Raw genomic sequence first — 17,603 nt, forward strand, 5'->3', positions numbered from 1 at the left:
GCAGTAGCATACTGTCATTACTATCATTAACAACCCTGCCAACCTTTGTATCATCTGCAAACTTGGACGTTCAGGATCCGCAACAAAATTTCAAAACCCAGGGCGGATCGCACCGCCCCCCCCTTGCTACGCCACTGTGGCGTATCTGTTATTTTGTCAGCCTGGTTCAAGATTTAATAAAGGGAGATCTCTCACCAATGTGGTTAAATGCTATGATACAGTAACAAGGGAATTGAATACAAAAAGTTATTTTGACATTATATACTGTACTTACATTTCAGTAAAGCTTTTGATACTGTTTCCAAAGTGTTTCCAATTTAAAAATGATCACGCATTTACGTTTGACGCAGATTTCCTTATACGTCATTAATTTAAAATTCGAAAGTTTGAAAGTAGTGTTTAGATGCCATAAAAAGCTATAAAAAATTATATAAAAACTGGAGGTTTGCACGTTCTGACAAAATGAGAGAACGAGCTGAAAAAAAATTCTTTTGTGATTAATCATGATAAGATTTTTAAAGCGTCATACTCCTCCATGTTAAGAAAAAAATGTGCATGTATATGGACAAGGGGAAAATAAAAAAAAATGCTCATAAATTTTAAGAAGCTTCATAAATATGATAATTATGAGATATTAAGATATCAAAGTACATTATGTAAGCGTAAGTGAATGCAGAAGTTTGTGAGGAACAGGTTTTTCGCATAGAATTTAGAAAACTTGTTATAATCAACTGACTGAAACTGCAAAAGTATTTACATTAAAATAAAAATGATTTATTATACATATAAAAGTATAGAATTAACGGTTTTCATTAAACAGTTTTGATTTTTCATTATAAAATAAAAAATACAGAATATTAAATTACAGAAAATAAATAAAAGTAGAACTTAAAAGATATTTAATAAATAAGTTTAAATTAATATAAATATTGTTATGATTTATTTGTTTATTTATTGATTAGTATTCATAATATTTGATAAATCTTAGTGCATTCAGCCAAGTCCAATATCACATACGTAACAAACATGGCACGCTATGAAATTTTCTAAAATGCAAAAACCTTCCACAATTATAGGGTTGATTAACGTATAAGTTTGTGAATATTTTCACAGCGAGTTAATCCTGATATTGCACTACCTCGAATAAGTAACGCTTCACCAATGGAGAAGATTACTGATACTTATTCTTGGCGGATACCACCACCCTAATATTGTGGAGTTATACTTCGCAACTGAATTCATCGGTGGGTGGGCACGGTACCTGCCCACCCACCGATGAAGAGCCAATAAGCTCTGAAATGGTGCCGTCTGGGTGGTGGTATCCACCGAGAATAAGTAACAGTAGTTTTCTCCATTGGTGAAGCATTACTTATTCGAGGTAGTGCAATATCATGGCACACAATATACTGCCATTTGATTCTGTAACCAAACGTATACTAAAGAGTTTTCAGCAAAATTAATTCCAAGGCTTTCAAAACAAATAAATCCATTATTTTACTCCGTCGTATATTTTCAATCTTGTCATGCTTTCCCCCTCCACATTTGTACAGTTAAATTTAAGTAAACTAAACCTTGAAATTTGTAATAATTAAAGTCGAGAAGTAAGTAATATAAACACGTATATGGCACGCTGGAAACTATATAGAAAATACCATAATTTTTTGCACACCAGCCAAAACCTAATTTCAGTTCCTGCTCTATTTTGTTTCAGATCTCTGGAATCTGGAAGACAATACTTTCACTCAATTTGGTCATACAAAAGAAATCCATCATGCCCTTACGGGTAGTACAGTTGGTACAATCACCGTCCGTCCCACACCGGATGGAAAAGAGCTGAGTCCGAATCCCCTCAATTACGCGAGGAATTTTCATGAGCCTTTTTCACTTCATCTAGTCTTGGTATACTTCGTCTAGTTTCTTAAAGTTGTTGTTATTGGGTTTTAGGAGCATAAGGCCATGTTGCTCCGTGTAGACTGTCTGTAAATTGCGTGTGTTCTGAGGAGGTCGATTTTCTGTTTTCTGGAATAAAAGCCGAGTTTCCGGGAGAAAAAAAAACCATGCTACCCTCGCCTGGGATCGACTAACTCAGCTGCATTGTGAAAATCACCTATAAAAATTCCTCCCGTCAAACGGGAAAAGTCCAATTCACGGAAATAAAAAAGGTATTCATGAGTTCAAGTCCAGTGCCATGAAAAATGGCAGAGAGCAGGTTGCTGCAGGGGACACACACACACACGAATTAATGAGGACATCTTTAGCCCAGAACTCATCCGTCAACCAGTCAACTTATCCAAATAGTTCTGTGAAACTGTTTCTTGTTCACAGCCATATCCAAGTCAAACTTGTTCATGAGTGCCAATGTTCTTTTGAAGAAGGAGTTCCTGGATATCTCTAATCTAGAGTTACCGATGTGGAAAGTAGTCTTCTGTCTAGTAGCCACCGCTGGAGCGTGAAGGTCAATATGGCATAGAAGATCCGGCAGGTAGGTTGAACCAGCGAAGATATGGTACAACAATTTAAATCAAGAACAGTTCGCCGAGTTTCCAGAGATTGAAGCTTTAAATAGGACCAGAGATTCCGGTAGAAGATTCTGTGGTAAAACATGGGGTTATGTCTGAAAAGATAGTGAATAAATTTCATCTGGAGCGATTCTGTTTGCTGTACCAAGTATGCATAGTGTGGGTTCCATATAGGAAAAGCAAACTCCAGTATAGGGAGTTTGCAGTACAGTTGTTTTGAATAGGAGCACAGAGAACTGACGATCTTGAAATCTGTACGTCTGCCGTTTAATGAAGCCAATTTGTTTTTTCGCTTGGTTTAATATATTTCCAACATGTTTATCAAACCCACATGCAGCGGTAAAAGTAACTCCCGGATCTTTAACTTCGTCAACTCTGGAACTCAGTATCTCATTGATGTAATATTGATTAACTAAAGCCTAAGATTTCCTCGAAGCTGCAAAGAAAATAGAGCTGCATTTCCTATGATTAACCTCAAGACCATTCAAAGCAACCCAATCAGCAAAAGAATTGAGAGCAGCGTTTCAATATTTATTAATATCATTAATAAATAGTGAAAACAGTAAGAGCACTCAGAACTGAACCCTGAGGAACTCCACTAATAACACTAAGATGAATAGTGCCCCTTGGTAACCTCTCTTTGTCTTCTCCCACTCAATCATCATCTCTTTACCCACAATGGTAACTATATTTATATTCATTTATTTACTGCGGTATTAGTACTATAGAACAATTATATATATTAACTACTTATGAACTAAATATTTACTTGTATTGGGGAATGTAGTGTGTAGAATGTAGTTTATTTTACACAGATATTGTCAAGTATTTTATTACATGAGCGTTTTAAGGAAAATTAAATTAACATATAAATAATGTATAGAATTAATTGTATTTCTACTTGTATTATTATTTATTATATGCTTCTAATTAAAGAAACGTAGATGATTCATAGATGTGAAATGCTACCATCCTTAACAAGCAATGAAATATGCATAAAGAAAACCTAGTTTCCACGTAAGCTGCTTAAATAAAAAATTAAAATTAAAGCCGTCGTGCACTGTTTACAGACATCATGAGGGAGAAGTTGATAAATACATGATATTTTAATTTAAAACGTTGCTAACTGTATGGTGGTTTTTGCTGCTGTTTATGTCTAATCGCTTATTCAAACGAAAGAACTTACCTCTGGTGATCAGTAAAAACCAAACAAGTCAAACAAGAGGGACTTGGTACGACAACCAGAAGCAAATTCCTTCATTTTTTTCCCTTTGCCTCCAAGGAGAATTTTTTTATATTTACGTGGTATTCATGTTCTCTTCAGTTCCACCAGAGATTCAGAAATATTTTCCTTGATTCCGAATAACAATTCATAGCCACTGCTTATATTAAACTTTAGCTGGATACGAATGGACAATTATATTTTCACTACTGAATTTTCTATTAACTATTCTAGTAGTCCACAATTCTTTGAAGTATAAGTGCGTTCATTACTTCTTTCTTTCATTTCTTTTTGAAAATCCGGAAGTTATCGAGTAAAAGTTGCTTTAGAAAGCAAAAGACAAAAAGGGAGGGAATAAAAAGGGGTAGGTACAGCTGAGAAAATATTTGTTTTTAAAAGAATGAAGTTCTTGGTCACCTGAGGTTATTGACTCACCCAGACAAGACCAAAATGCTCTCACCTTCTTTCTATGCGGGTACTTTCTCGTTGGAAGCATTGAAGGCAAAACTTGTCTGACTTGTTTGCTGCAGGCTTTTGTTTAAGAATGCACCCCTCCTTACATCTTAGTCCTTATAACAACTTACATTCATTATACTTTCACACTCGGTGCCATATTTGTTCGGTCAACAAGGAAACGTACGAAGAGAAAATTAATACAAATTTCTCCCGTTCGTGTTCTGCCTTGGGGCTTGAGTAAATGTTATCTTCCGGAGATTGAGGTATTATTCGATGACCCATGAAAGAATGGCCATGAACATCCCACTTAGTAGATGTGACCTTCGGTTGACAACCACTACTGGCGTGGCTATATATATTTTCATCTCAGAGGATGCTAAACACAAGGATTCTGTCTTTGCTAGAGGTAAGTAAAGTTGCAACTCTCTTGATAACGTATATTGTTCTGTGTACCGGAAGTAAACCTTTGTAACTATATGTAGAATTTTTCAACACAGAGTTTTTTGAAAAATTAGTTCTGCGCCAGTTTTGTTTGCTTTGAAGAGGTGTACTGATGTTGGAATTTTGGGCCCAATGTTTATTATGTTTCATTTTTAACGGTTCATTATTTTCAACGCAAGGACTCTTTTAATAGCATGATATATTAGGTTTTCGTTTATTTTACTTCAGGATCATCTATATTACAGGATTTGTGTTTTACTGGTTCACGATATGTATTTTTATCTCTGGAAAACTGCTTATTTATTAATTTATTATTATGATTTTACAGATTATACAGCTACTCATAATGTCAGGTTTAAACAGCATTTATTGCTCAACATGTATATCTGATTATTAAAAGGATAAGTTTCTGTAGAATGTGTTTAAGAACAAACTAGACAGTCAACCGACTCTCATCTAGCTCTATAAATCTACCAAATCTACAATTATATTCAAGCTTTTTATCAGTCGGTTTTTTTTCCTAAATGGCTGATGGAAAACCGGGTATGGCTCATATTTCTCCTGTAGTGTTTCTTAGATTCATTCAGTCGTTTACCCAACAGGTATCGGCCTGTTATCCACTATTCATCCACTAATTCATCTCGGACGCTGTATTTTGGCTGACGAGAAAATTATTTAGTCTAAAACTGATTCCTATACATTCTTTTGCCCTCAAATTTATAGACAGTCGTCTCATAATAACGTCATGAATATTGTTGATAATAAATTCGTTTTATGATTTTTAATTATCAAATTTATTTTGATATTGAGAGAGTCTTGAGTGATAATAATTATGGCCAGGTGCATAAAGTAAGTACGAGTTTAACACAATGAAAATTTGTAGAGAACCGAAGCTTAATGAACAGTCGCAAAATGAACCATATCGATAGTGCCCGTTGAAACATTCGATTGCAACTGAACAGTTAGATGATTATTAACGAATACTGTGCATCTATAAACAGAAAATCATAATTTATTAAGGAATTAATAGCAAAATGATAATGGATAAACCTGCAAAAATCATAGTGGATGACAGATTGAGAGTGAAGTGATGGTCCGAATGTCATTTACTCGAAAAGAGAAGTGAAGATGGGTGGTTGGTTGTTGTAGGTTTTTAGGCACATCAGCAACTTAAGCCGTATTGCACCATATATAATATGTGTGTAAATTTCATGTGTTCTGTGGTCGATTTTCTGTTTGCTAGACAAAAAACCAGAGTTTCCTGGAGATAAAATCATGCTACCCTCGCCTGAGACCGACTAACTCAGCCACGTTGTGAAAGAGGCCTATAAAAATACCTCCCGTAATTGATGGGATTTGAACTTAGGTCTTTTCTAGCCGGTGTGGGGAGGACTGTGATTATAGGAGAATTAATACTCTTGGACTGTAATACAGGACTCGCAGATATACAGTGGCGGAAAAAAAAAACTGCATCACTTGTGAATTTTGCAAATAATGTATTTTGAGTTGCGTTGTGGGTTGCAAAAATGTTCGAAATGCATTTGTTAGATGGGATATATATCTCTGTGAATGAAATACAATAAAAATTCCCACCTGATATATCTAATTGCCATAAATATCTTCCCAAAGGGTAAAATGCGTCATTAATAAAATAACAAGTTAATGTAATAGTATTATGTTCTGTAAATCAGCAAAATAAGCCCTTTAAATATTTTGTTGTTCCTCCTTCAACTTCTGGATATACGTTTTCCCAATTTCGTGGTACCACATTCTTACAATGCTCTTCTGCAGCTGAGAAATTTTAGACGACATTATGTACCAACGATTTTCAATAGGTTTCAAATGTGGACTGTTGCCGGGCCAGTCCAACACTGTATTGCCAGAATTTCTGAGGTACGGCTGCACTTTAATGGAGAAAAACGAGGGAAAACATTGGGGTAAGTATGTTTTAAACCTTGTGAAATAAGAAGACAAACTCATCACTAAATCTAAATAGCATAAAACTTACCAATTTTTCTGTGTGGCAAGGTGCTGAATCCTGATGAAAAATGCAGTTTTGGACGTCTGTGTGGTGACCCCTAATAACGGATTTCAGGCACTCCTCCGTTCCATTAATAAACTTAATTCGCCTCCCCCCCGTCCTTTGCTTGTTATGCTTCCCCAGACCATCTGACCGGCGGAGAACTTTACAGTCGGTGTTATGCAGTCAGGATGGTATGCCTCCGATTTTCGTCTTCTGACATATCGCTTCCCATCCGAGCCATGCAGTTGAACTTTCGTTCAGGTGCCGTCCTACATAAGATACTACTATACATGCAGGTTGAATTTCGATTCGTCAGAAAAGATGACGGTGTCTCATTGCTCTTTTGTCCCTGAACATGCGTTTCAGCCCAAGCAAGTCGCTTCTTCTTCCTCACTTGTTGGCTCAACAAAGGTTTCTTCTTGAACCGATAGGCATGCAGACCACATTCCGAAAGTCGTCTTTGGATAGTTGGTGCACTTGTTTCAATACCAGAGGCCATCTAAAAGTCCAGTTTTACATCAGGAGTACTAGCATGGCAATTACGAAGGCATAGCCATTTCAAATGTCGATCTTGGAAAGGTGTAGTCACTCTCTTACGGCCTGATCCAGGTCTTCTCTTCACATCACCGGTTTCACGCTTTAATACCAGCACCCGGGATACTCTTGACTGGTGGCATATTTTATCAGCGATAGCACGCGTAGAAAGCCCTTCCTGGGACAGAGCAACAGCTACATTTTTTTTCTTGGTGTCAACTGAACATATGGAGACATGCTTACACCTCTGCAAAACAGGATACTAATGAGCGTGTATACCTTTCCAACGCCGTATTTATAGAAACGGCTGATGCAATACCTTGAAATTACGGTCTGATGCAATACCTTGAAATTACGGTCTGATGCAATATAAGCGTTATATGACGCAATACCTTTGCTTTGCGACAAACAAAATGACTGTAATCAAACAATATCTTATACATTTCACTACAAATATTCTTTTTTCAAGATTATCAAGAAGCCCAGTTGGCAATGATATTCATTGGTCTCTAAGAATAAGAATACTCCTAAGCTCTTGAAAGATTGTGAAGATGGTCGGAGGGTAACAAAACGTCTCACATGTACTATATAGGAGTGAGGCTGAAGATCATGCTTCTCCAGATAGGGGTCAAACAATCTGGCATGACATCTTTGGGTATTATTGTAATATAAAATGAAACTGTCTCCGATTGCATTCACATAGCACTTTGCATAGGGATCCCAGGATGTTATCTCTATACCTCGGCTCTGTACGCTCACTGGCCCTCCTGAAGCACATACACATCACTAAGACTACTTAAACAAACAACAACAACAACAACAAAAAAGTCCTGCCAAACTACACCCTTATACTGTCCCCTAAATTGATGCTCTGTGTCCCTATCTTCCGCCAAATTCACATTGCCATTTCTCGGTTTTAGTTTATAATGGATCTCTCTCCTGTGGTTTGGAGTAAAGTGGTGAACGCACATACTGTTGGTCTTTCACAGGAGACGCCTTACGCAATTTTCTTTATAAGCTAGAAGCATAGAAGTTCCTGTGATGGCCCCGAGGTCTGAATGCTGTCGAGGCGTTCTTGTCAACCTGTGCCTTCGTGCCAACAGTTGAAGGAAACTGTTAGTCATGGTCGTTGCTCTGCTTCTCCCTTTATCAGGTATATTGCTACCAGTCTGATTCTTGGAACCTTCTCCAAAGTTTGTGAACAACTGTAGAACCAACATTGTGGTTTCATCGAACACTAATGCATGTACAAATACATTAAATTATTAATTAAACGTTTTGACAAATAAAATATACTTTATTTTTGAGCATTATATATTAATAATAAAAAATAGCGTTATGTATTGATAATCAAAGAATAGACTATTTACATCTCATATTGTGAAGGTATTCACAATGAGATATAATTAAAACTGTGCCAATTTAACTACTTTGATAGATGGCTTCAAATTAAACTAATGCAATTGAACTAAACTACGCATTAGTAATCAAAGAATATTCTTAAAATAATTAATTTTTATTTCTAATTGCAACTTTTTGTACTCTTACTGATGAGCTAATATTTATCTAATTTTGAACAGCTAATTCCTCGAAAAGCAGAAAAAGATGAAAGAATTAGTGAGTGTATTACTTCTGTCAGCACAGGTTAGTATACGTATATCTTTAATAGTTAGTAACATAGCTTGGAATTTAAATCCTGTTATTGTTATTACTATTTATATTCGTGAAGTCCATATTTAGGCCATATTATGGGATGAAAAAAAAAACAAAACAAAACAAAACAAAACAGAATAACCCACCGGGAAAACCACTGATATAGGCCCAGCTACAGTTTCAATTGAAATTTTGTAAGTTTGTATACAGAGTTTAGGTTGTGTTAGCATAGTGTTTAGGGTAAGGCGCCACCTGTTGTCGCCCACAACTGCGCCATCTGCACTCTTGTGAAGTACACAGGACTCTGTAAATGCCAGAAATGTATGTGGCACGTTGTATGCGTATAGTATTGTGTTGGGTTCTGTTGTTTATTTGGCTTCTTGGCTTGTTTCTGGGCATCTTTGGCTTTCACTGGGAGGTCAAGTGGCGGTGGGAGGTGAGCCAGGCTACCCATCATACTCTGGCTGGCCTCTGCCAGGATTCCCTGAGCTTCCTGGCAAAGGCCACAATAAAAAAAAAAATAATGTTGAAGAGAGTTCACAGGGAATAAAAGAGGAAGAGGTCAGACTGTGGGGCAAAAGAAAGGTGAACTAATAGTGAAGACAGTCCACCATGGATTTAGACGAAGTGGGGTTAAGGAAGGGGATTAAAAGCACCAGGAGCAGGTGCTCCTGTGCGAACACCATTGGCCAAGCGCTGTGTGTGTTGATCCCGCACCCAGTTGAGTGCCAGCAGTGATCCCGCACCTTAAAGTGGGTGCCAGCATATATCCTACCCATAAAGGGTTTGCAGTATAGTTTCCATAGAACAGATTTACAGTTATCCTACCCCCGAAGGGGTTAGCAGAGAGTGGGGAGTATTCTGAACTGCCATAGCAGCGGTGAGGTTTGCACGCCTTGTGGTTAAGACAGCCTGTGCAAATCGAGTGAATGCAATATATGTTTTCTTGTCATTTAGTAGATCTTGCTCCTGATTATGCGGAGTTCCTCGGATTACTGTAAACAGTTGTGATTGGTGGTTTTCATAGGAGGAGCACTCATACATGATGTGGGCCCAAGACTCCTCATCTCCACAATGGCAGAAGCGATGTGACTCGATACACATAGAGCTGATTTTCTGCTGGAATGATCATTGTCCTGTTAGTAAAAAGGTTGCTTGCAATCCAGGAGGCTTGGGTAAGGTGAAGCTGACAGAGGGGAAGAACTTCTTTGTTATTTGATAAGCCTGAATAATAACAGTTGAATTATGGCTTGGTTGGTTGTTGTAGGGTTTTCGGTGCATCAATAACTTAGACCATATTGCGCCGTGTATAATCGTCACCACCAAATACGGAGGACGCGGAAAGGTCAGGAAATGACCACCGCATATTCCCGGAGCAATATGGCCTTAGTTGCTAATGCTCCTAAAAACCAAATAACAACAACAACAACCGTGTATAATGTGTCTATTTTTTTTAAAGAGCATCCGCAACTAAGGCTGTGTTGCTTCGTGTATATTGTTTATAAATTTTATGTGTTCTGAGGTCGATTTTCTGTTTGCTGGCGAAAAATCCGAGTTTCCGGGAGAAAAAACCATGCTACACTCGCCTGAAACCAATAACTAAACTATGCTGTGAAAAAGACCCATAAAAATTCCTCTGTCATTGATGGGATTCGAACTCAGGTCTTTTCTACCCGGCGTAGGTTCTGGGCGATAAATTCAAGCTACTGTCGCCTGAGACCGACTAATTTTGCCACGTTGTGAAAAAAGGCCCATAAAAATTCCTCGCATCATCGACGGGATTTGAACTCAGGTCTTTTCCATTCGGTGTCGGGATGAATTATGGCAACTAATAATTTATTCTATGGAATCGAGTAACTATTTTTGACTGTGAGGTCCTTCATCACTCATAATTTCTTAGTTTTAAAGGCGTACAATGAATGTTGTTGTTGTTGTTATTTGGTTTTTAGGAGCATTAGCAACTGAGGCCATATTGCTCCGGGATATGCGGTGGTCATTCTCTGACCTTTCCGCATCCTCCGTATTTGGTGGTGACGGGCTCGAACCCCGGTCTAATCAAGAAGCGTGTGCTAAGCACTGCTGCTCCTTCCCACCTGGCTACGGAGGCGCCGTACAATTAATGAATAAGATGTACAAGCTTTATAACGAGGAAGGTTGTAAGATGGCGTCTTATTTGGGAGATTTTGGTTTAATGAAATTCTCGTGTAGATATAGACACCTCTTTATTTGTAGTTGCATGTAAGTATATTACTTCTATGACTGAAAGTATCCAAGCGGGTTGTACAGTGGTCAAAATCCCCGTCATCCCAACACCGGATGTAAACGGCCCGGATTCAAATCTCCTTAATAATGCGAGTAACTTTTAAGTCTTTCACTTCTTGGCTCAGTTAGTTGCTCTCAGGCGAGGACAGCAAGGTTCTTTTCTCCCTTAAACTCTGGATTTTTATTCAGAAAAACAAGTAAACCAGCTAGAGAACACACTTAATTTATGGACTCAATACATGGGTAGATGAGAACATTTTCGGATAGCCCTAACGACAATTTATTTTTATCACTGAAGGTATTTAACTGTTCATGTCCAGAGTTTACCGTGAAATAATTGATGATAATCGGGCTGTCTTCAATTTAATCTTGAATTTTAATTGAATACTAATTATCAGAGCGGTGGCTGACTAAACTTTATTATATTTTCTACGAATTTCGTTAATGATGCTGTATGGTTCCATCAAAACAGAATATCTATTTTATTGAATGGAACTGTTTTGGGAAGTTTAATTACTTCGATATTGAGCAAAATGTGAACCGAAAAGATATCGAAACGCTGTTTAAAATCATAGGAGGTATTCGGCTTTGGATCAAAAATCTAAAGTAAATATTAGAATTTAATACCGAGCACAAATTGGTATTCGATAAAAGGATGTTTAAGGTGAGAAACGACAAAAGGACACCGACCGTGTTTTTTATACTTTCTTTCTGTAGAACGGATGGGTTAATTGGCAGGTTGGAAATAGTTATTCTGCAGTACTTGTGCCCTTTATTTATGTGTCACTCTATTGAATAGGCTTAATAAGAATAGCACGCCCTCCCATTTAAAATTATTGAACTGATATCTCGCAAACTGTTTTATATGCTGTTTAGCTATACACCCACATTCTTCAAGTCTTTGACGTGCTAGTGAGAGGAGAAAAGAAATGCATCGATGCAGTACAGTCTAGAAAATTATAGCCAGAGTATCCAGAACAGAGTGTTGTTGTTGGTTTTTTGGTGTGGTTTTAGGAGCATCAGCGACTAATTCATATTGCTCCGTGTATACTGTCTGTAAATTGATCGTGTTCTATGGTCGATTTTCTGTTTGTTGGATATAAAACCCAAGACTCCTGAAGGATAAACTATGCTATCCTCGCCTGAGACCGACTAACTCAGACACGTTGTGAAAAAGGCACATTAAAATTCTTCACATCATCGGCAGGACTCGAATTCAAGTCTTTCCCACTCGGTGAGGGAAGGACGGCGATTCTATAAACTGTGCTACCAACGAGGACAGAGAACAGAGTGACAGAAAGCTGAATTTATATTGTCCCATTGCATTAACAGACCAATTATAATATAGGGTGAATCATGACCAATGCTGCAATCTGAAATGTTGACAAGGGTAAAATATTAGCACCAGCTATTTTCTCTTTATATCAAGTTGAAGTGTATTATTGCAATTTTTATTATCATGGACACTTCGGATTTTTGGGAAAAAAAACTAAAATTGTCATCACGCCTCATTTCAAATATGCTATCATTATGAGTTTAACCTCTGCATACAGATTATGAGAGCAGAATATACTACTGTCAAATGATGATCGATATCTTTGAAATCAAATCTTTAATATGCAAGGGCTGTTCAAAATGTAGAGGGGACCCTACTGTAAACGCAGTCGTGAGTAGAAATAACGTCGTGCAGACTGTGATTTTATACAGTGTAGCCTACGGTAGCACAGTTTTTTGGACTATAAATAGAGGGCCGTGTCAAGCCAGGAAAGAAGGAGGAAGGGGTTTGACAGACTTCATCAAACAAGAGAATAAAGCGATTGAGAACGTGAAGGATTGCTTACAGAAAAACAGAGCGCCAATCAATCAGGCAATAAGGAACATAGACAAACGGCACACCCTACTCAACTTCAACGAAAAGACCGCACTCACTCAAACTGAAGAAATGAAGACCGAAAGATGGGCAAAGAGTACACCCCATGGGGCACCATACAGTGACCTTCATCAATAATATATGAAGAAGAAGGCTTTCAACGCTGGCTCACCAGAGGGACGCTCCTCCTCGAGACCTTAGCATTCATGCTAGCCATCCAAACCAGGTAATCAACATCAGGAACTACAGTAAATACATTGCCAAGGACGTCGGAGTAGCAGACAATTCATGTCGACGATGGCACCTTGCCTTAGCAATAATCCAACACATCATATTAATAATATTAGCAGGACAAGGGATGCGGGGTGATATCATCCAGACGGAGTACACTTACAAACATGACCAGGTTGTTAGGATAATGAATCAGAAGGTAGCGAAGAAATACCAGTTGATTAAAGAAAGTATACCGAATTACAAGAATGAACCTCATGCCATACTAAAGACCCCTATCTGCAAGCTGTACTGGGATCGCGCCATAAAAAAAAAAGAAAAAAGAAAAGATAGATTGATTCTGCACAACGGACTGGACATAACCCTCAATGACAAGAAGGAAAAGACTACCCACTGATTAATATAGCGGTGCCCAACACCGGCAAGCACCAGTAAACCTACAAGGAAAAGGTCAGAATGTACACAGACCTTGGACAGGAAGACTAAAAGAGGTGGGATATGAGACAAGTAACGATCGTCCCGATCACCGTGTCGAATCACTGCATGGTGGCCTACACAAGAACCTAGAGAACAAGGAACTCCGAAAACAAGGATCCTGAGCACTTCTAGGATAGTCAGACAGTTCTTCGACCAATAATAATAATATTAACAGGACATAACAAGAATCTTATCCACAGTATCTGTACCGTCGAAGAATGGAAAAACCCATAAAGAGAAGAAAGAATAATAATATTTTAAAACATGCGGGCGAGTACATTAAGACAGTAGAGAGCTTTTTAGAAACGAAGCTACAAATATTAATTATAAAAAAAAGAGTGGGGAAATCCCTCAAACGTTCCGAGTGTCAGCGGACATCGATGGTATAAAGGCTCCTCTACACGCCGCCCCCCAAACACTTGTCATTCTTTCGCAAGGTATGGAGGATCCATGGTTTCCTGCTATTTAAGTTAATTGTTTTATCTGTTTAATGATGGCCTGCTTAACATTTGTTTTTCAGATCCTTGGATGTTTCGCGGTTTGCCTGAGACGAGGAGTCGAATGTCCAACGTATCAAGTGCTTAGCAGAACTACGGTAAGCATTTACAAACGTGTGCTCCTTAAACGTCCTTAGATTCGTAATCATTTCTACTAGTTTAATTATTTATCGTTGAGAAATTTGTTATTTAATATCACCGCTTGACTAATAGGAATACGAAGAAAGGCAATATGCAGCCAGCACGTGGATTAGTACCACAATGGAAAGCCACTCTTTGGATGATGCTTGCTCTGTCATGTATGAAAAACTTGTAGCTTATACTAGAGGAGAGAACGCCAAAGGTAAGAGTATACCATTAATGTTTTCTTTACCTCACTTTATCAATAGTTCATCTACAACTTAGGCGAGCGATGATAAGTTAATTATCACTGCACTTTATTATTAAATAGTATTTTATAAACATAACAACCAGTACATTCCTATGTATCCTTTATTCATTAAAATAACTATCTGTAGTAGAATTTTTATTTTTTAGAAACTGAAAATTTATTGTAACTTGTATTGAATATATACTGAATTGGCGTTGTATTATCAACACTTGATTGTGTCGGAATGGACTAGTCCGTGATGCTGGTGAAGGCTCAAAGTTTGGTACGGCTGATATAAGATTGTAGTTCATATACATAGTGATAACGTTTTAGTATTTGCTGGGAAGAATGAGTCGGTGTCGAGATCTTTCCAACTTCCAACGTAGAATGATTATGGGCGGGTGCAGTATCTTGACAACAGCCAACATGCTTAAGTGCTCCAAATCTGTGGGTGTCACGAGTCTACAGTGACTGATTTAACAGCAGTCGAACAACCAGCCAAAGGTCACACGTGTGAAAGTCACTTGTGGTCGATGCACGTGGTGAGCGTTACGTGTCTCGTCTGGTAACACAACAGCGACGTAGCACAGTGGCTCAGCTAACCACAGAGTACAACCTAGGAATAGCAAGACCAATATTTACATGCTCATATAGGCCATGACAATCGACGACCTTCACTGGTAACCATGCCCACTACGAGACACAAGCAACTTCGCCTTGCATAGGCACGTCAGCACTGTTTTTGTGGTATATCCTTGGTCCTCTGATCATTGGCTCGATGGGAATGCCTACCTTTCTGTCATCGCCGACCAAGTCACCGACTTCCTTCATGACGAGAGTGTATCCAGACAACTGAGGCGTCTATCAACAAGACAACCCGCCATGCCACAAGGCCTGGCATTTTGCTAAATAGTTTGAGGAAGATGACAATGAATTCTCCGTCCTTCCATGGCCGCCCAACTCAGCTTTAGGTACTTACAGGAAGAGGACATTCGATGCTACGACTGTCCACCTGACAATATGCGAGAATTACTGGACACATTGTGCAATACCTTGTGGAGTCCATGCTATGACATCTACGGGCTGTATTACGGGCAAAAGGTGACCCAACAAGATATTAGTTGTTGCTAATGTAAAGTCAACTCAGTGTGCTTATCATAATTTATTACTGTATTTATTATCATAGAAAGTAATCACAGAAGTTAGTAAGATTTTTATAAGAAATGCTAATTTTAAAAAAGAGAAAATCTTCTGGATTTGTACCTCAATGGATGTCAGATGAGACTAGTAGTAGAGAACTAAAATACATGGGTTAATTACAATACTATCAGGGAAACATAGAAACGTACAGCAATTATAAAATAATCTGACATCCTTAGGCAAGCTAAGGCAGATTATGAGAAGTCTGGCTAAGAATGCGAAGGAATGTGGCAAAGAATTTTTTGCTTATGTTAACCCTAGAGGGAAAGGGATGAATGACATTGGTAGATATGAATGGCATAACTATTAATGATCCTGTTACTATTGAATCCCATTGATCGACTTTCAGATTGCTACGAGCTAAATACATATTTTGCATCTACATTCACGTGTGAAGAAGGTTTTAGGGACGGTAATTCCAGAAGTAGACCAAGTTATAAGTGGCAGTTAAATTGTTATAACTCAGTAAGTGGAATAGAAATTAATGAAGCTATAGGTAAATAAGGCACCTGGGGCTGATGGGATCTATACACTTATATTAAGAGAGACAACAAAGGAGATAAGCAAACCTTTAGCTATAATTATTAAAGAATCCTGGGATTCAATGGAGGTCCCTAAAGGCTGGAGATTTGCAATTGTCTTCCCAGTTTAATTATTGATATAGTGTCACAATTTAAAAATGTAGAAAAATAATATATGGATTATATTTAAGGTGTGCAGGTTCTCTTGATCATTTTGTTACAAAGAAGTTCGTTTTCTTTACGGTTTAAAATTCTTTTCTAGGGATATATGTTAATGCTACAACTCCCTTTAGGACACGGATTGTACCATGTCATGGAGCGTCTTGTATGACAATATTTGTAATGTCTCTTTGGTTACCAACAGAATATGCTGACAATTCTCCTTATCCGAACGATCACTCTTTGTTTATTGAAAAAGATCCTCCTACCCGCTATGTGGTCAGGTAAGAAAGGATTAAACTCAATAAAATCAAAATTTGTAATCGGTTTCTCGTAGTTAGTAAGCGAATTTTATTTTTTATATATCAAATTATAATTATTAAAAATGAAATGAAAATTTCAAGTACCAGATGGCGCTCATCAAAAAGCGTCATCTGGTACTTGAAAGTAATTTTTGTTGTAAATAAAATATCGGTTTTTCTAACATTGTATTTATATTTTAAAATCTGATAAATTAATTAAATTGAAAATTTTAAGTTATTTAATTGCATTAATTTTATTACTTATTGGATATAAAAATTTATATTACTTTTAATAATGGTAAAAAGTAATAAATAATGTAAAATAATGTGAATAATAGTAAATAATAATCTAGTTATAATAAATAGTGAAATAATCCAAATTTTTTAGGAGTTTTGATGGACGTCCTAAAGAGAGAGACTGGATCGATCAAGCATATACCCTTGGAGATAGTGTACGCAAAGATAGCAGTGTTGACAAAAGCTATTACTATACCGTGTGGTACGATAACCCATTCCTCCTCTTTCACAGACTCAACGAAATTTGGATGTCAAAGAAAGCTGAAGTTGTGACAAAACAACCAACAATTGAAGTCATAACTGAAAAATCTTCTACTCCGTAAAATAGTATTAAGATACGATTATAATAAGGAGACATAAATAAGGATTTATTTTTGCATTTCACTGTTAATAATCATTGAATTTTCCATCCATCATTTAACTGTTTTGCTTATATTCGTTGTTTTTGTTGTTGTATTCTAGTTAATATTGTGGTATTGGATTAGTAGAAGGAACAGCTGGTGTAAAGTACAAAAAAAAATAAAAATATATATATACAATATGAGTTTAATTTTCTTGAGTGATTAATA

General features: G+C 37.3%; 1 protein-coding gene across 1 annotated transcript; it reads left to right on the top strand.

The window, feature by feature from the left end:
* Positions 1-14,446: 14,446 nt before the first annotated feature.
* Positions 14,447-17,357, top strand: LOC150087871 (heme-binding protein 2-like). The gene is made up of 3 exons (XM_090369947.1): positions 14,447-14,528; positions 16,539-16,719; positions 17,126-17,357. Exons 1-3 carry the CDS (start codon positions 14,447-14,449, stop codon positions 17,355-17,357), a joined length of 495 nt encoding a protein of 164 aa, XP_090226073.1.
* Positions 17,358-17,603: the final 246 nt, after the last annotated feature.

This window comes from Mastigoproctus giganteus, chromosome 3 (genome assembly GCF_048544385.1).
Source record: "Mastigoproctus giganteus isolate SK-2022 chromosome 3, ASM4854438v1, whole genome shotgun sequence".
In the NCBI taxonomy this organism is placed as follows: domain Eukaryota; kingdom Metazoa; phylum Arthropoda; class Arachnida; order Uropygi; family Thelyphonidae; genus Mastigoproctus; species Mastigoproctus giganteus.

Coding starts and splice junctions, on each gene's coding strand:
- LOC150087871 (XM_090369947.1), top strand. CDS start 14,447: ATGGAAAGCCACTCTTTGGATGATGCTTGCTCTGTCATGTATGAAAAA. Junction 14,529..16,538: donor TAGAGGAGAGAACGCCAAAG/GTAAGAGTATAC, acceptor ATTCTTTTCTAG/GGATATATGTTAATGCTACA. Junction 16,720..17,125: donor CCTACCCGCTATGTGGTCAG/GTAAGAAAGGAT, acceptor CAAATTTTTTAG/GAGTTTTGATGGACGTCCTA.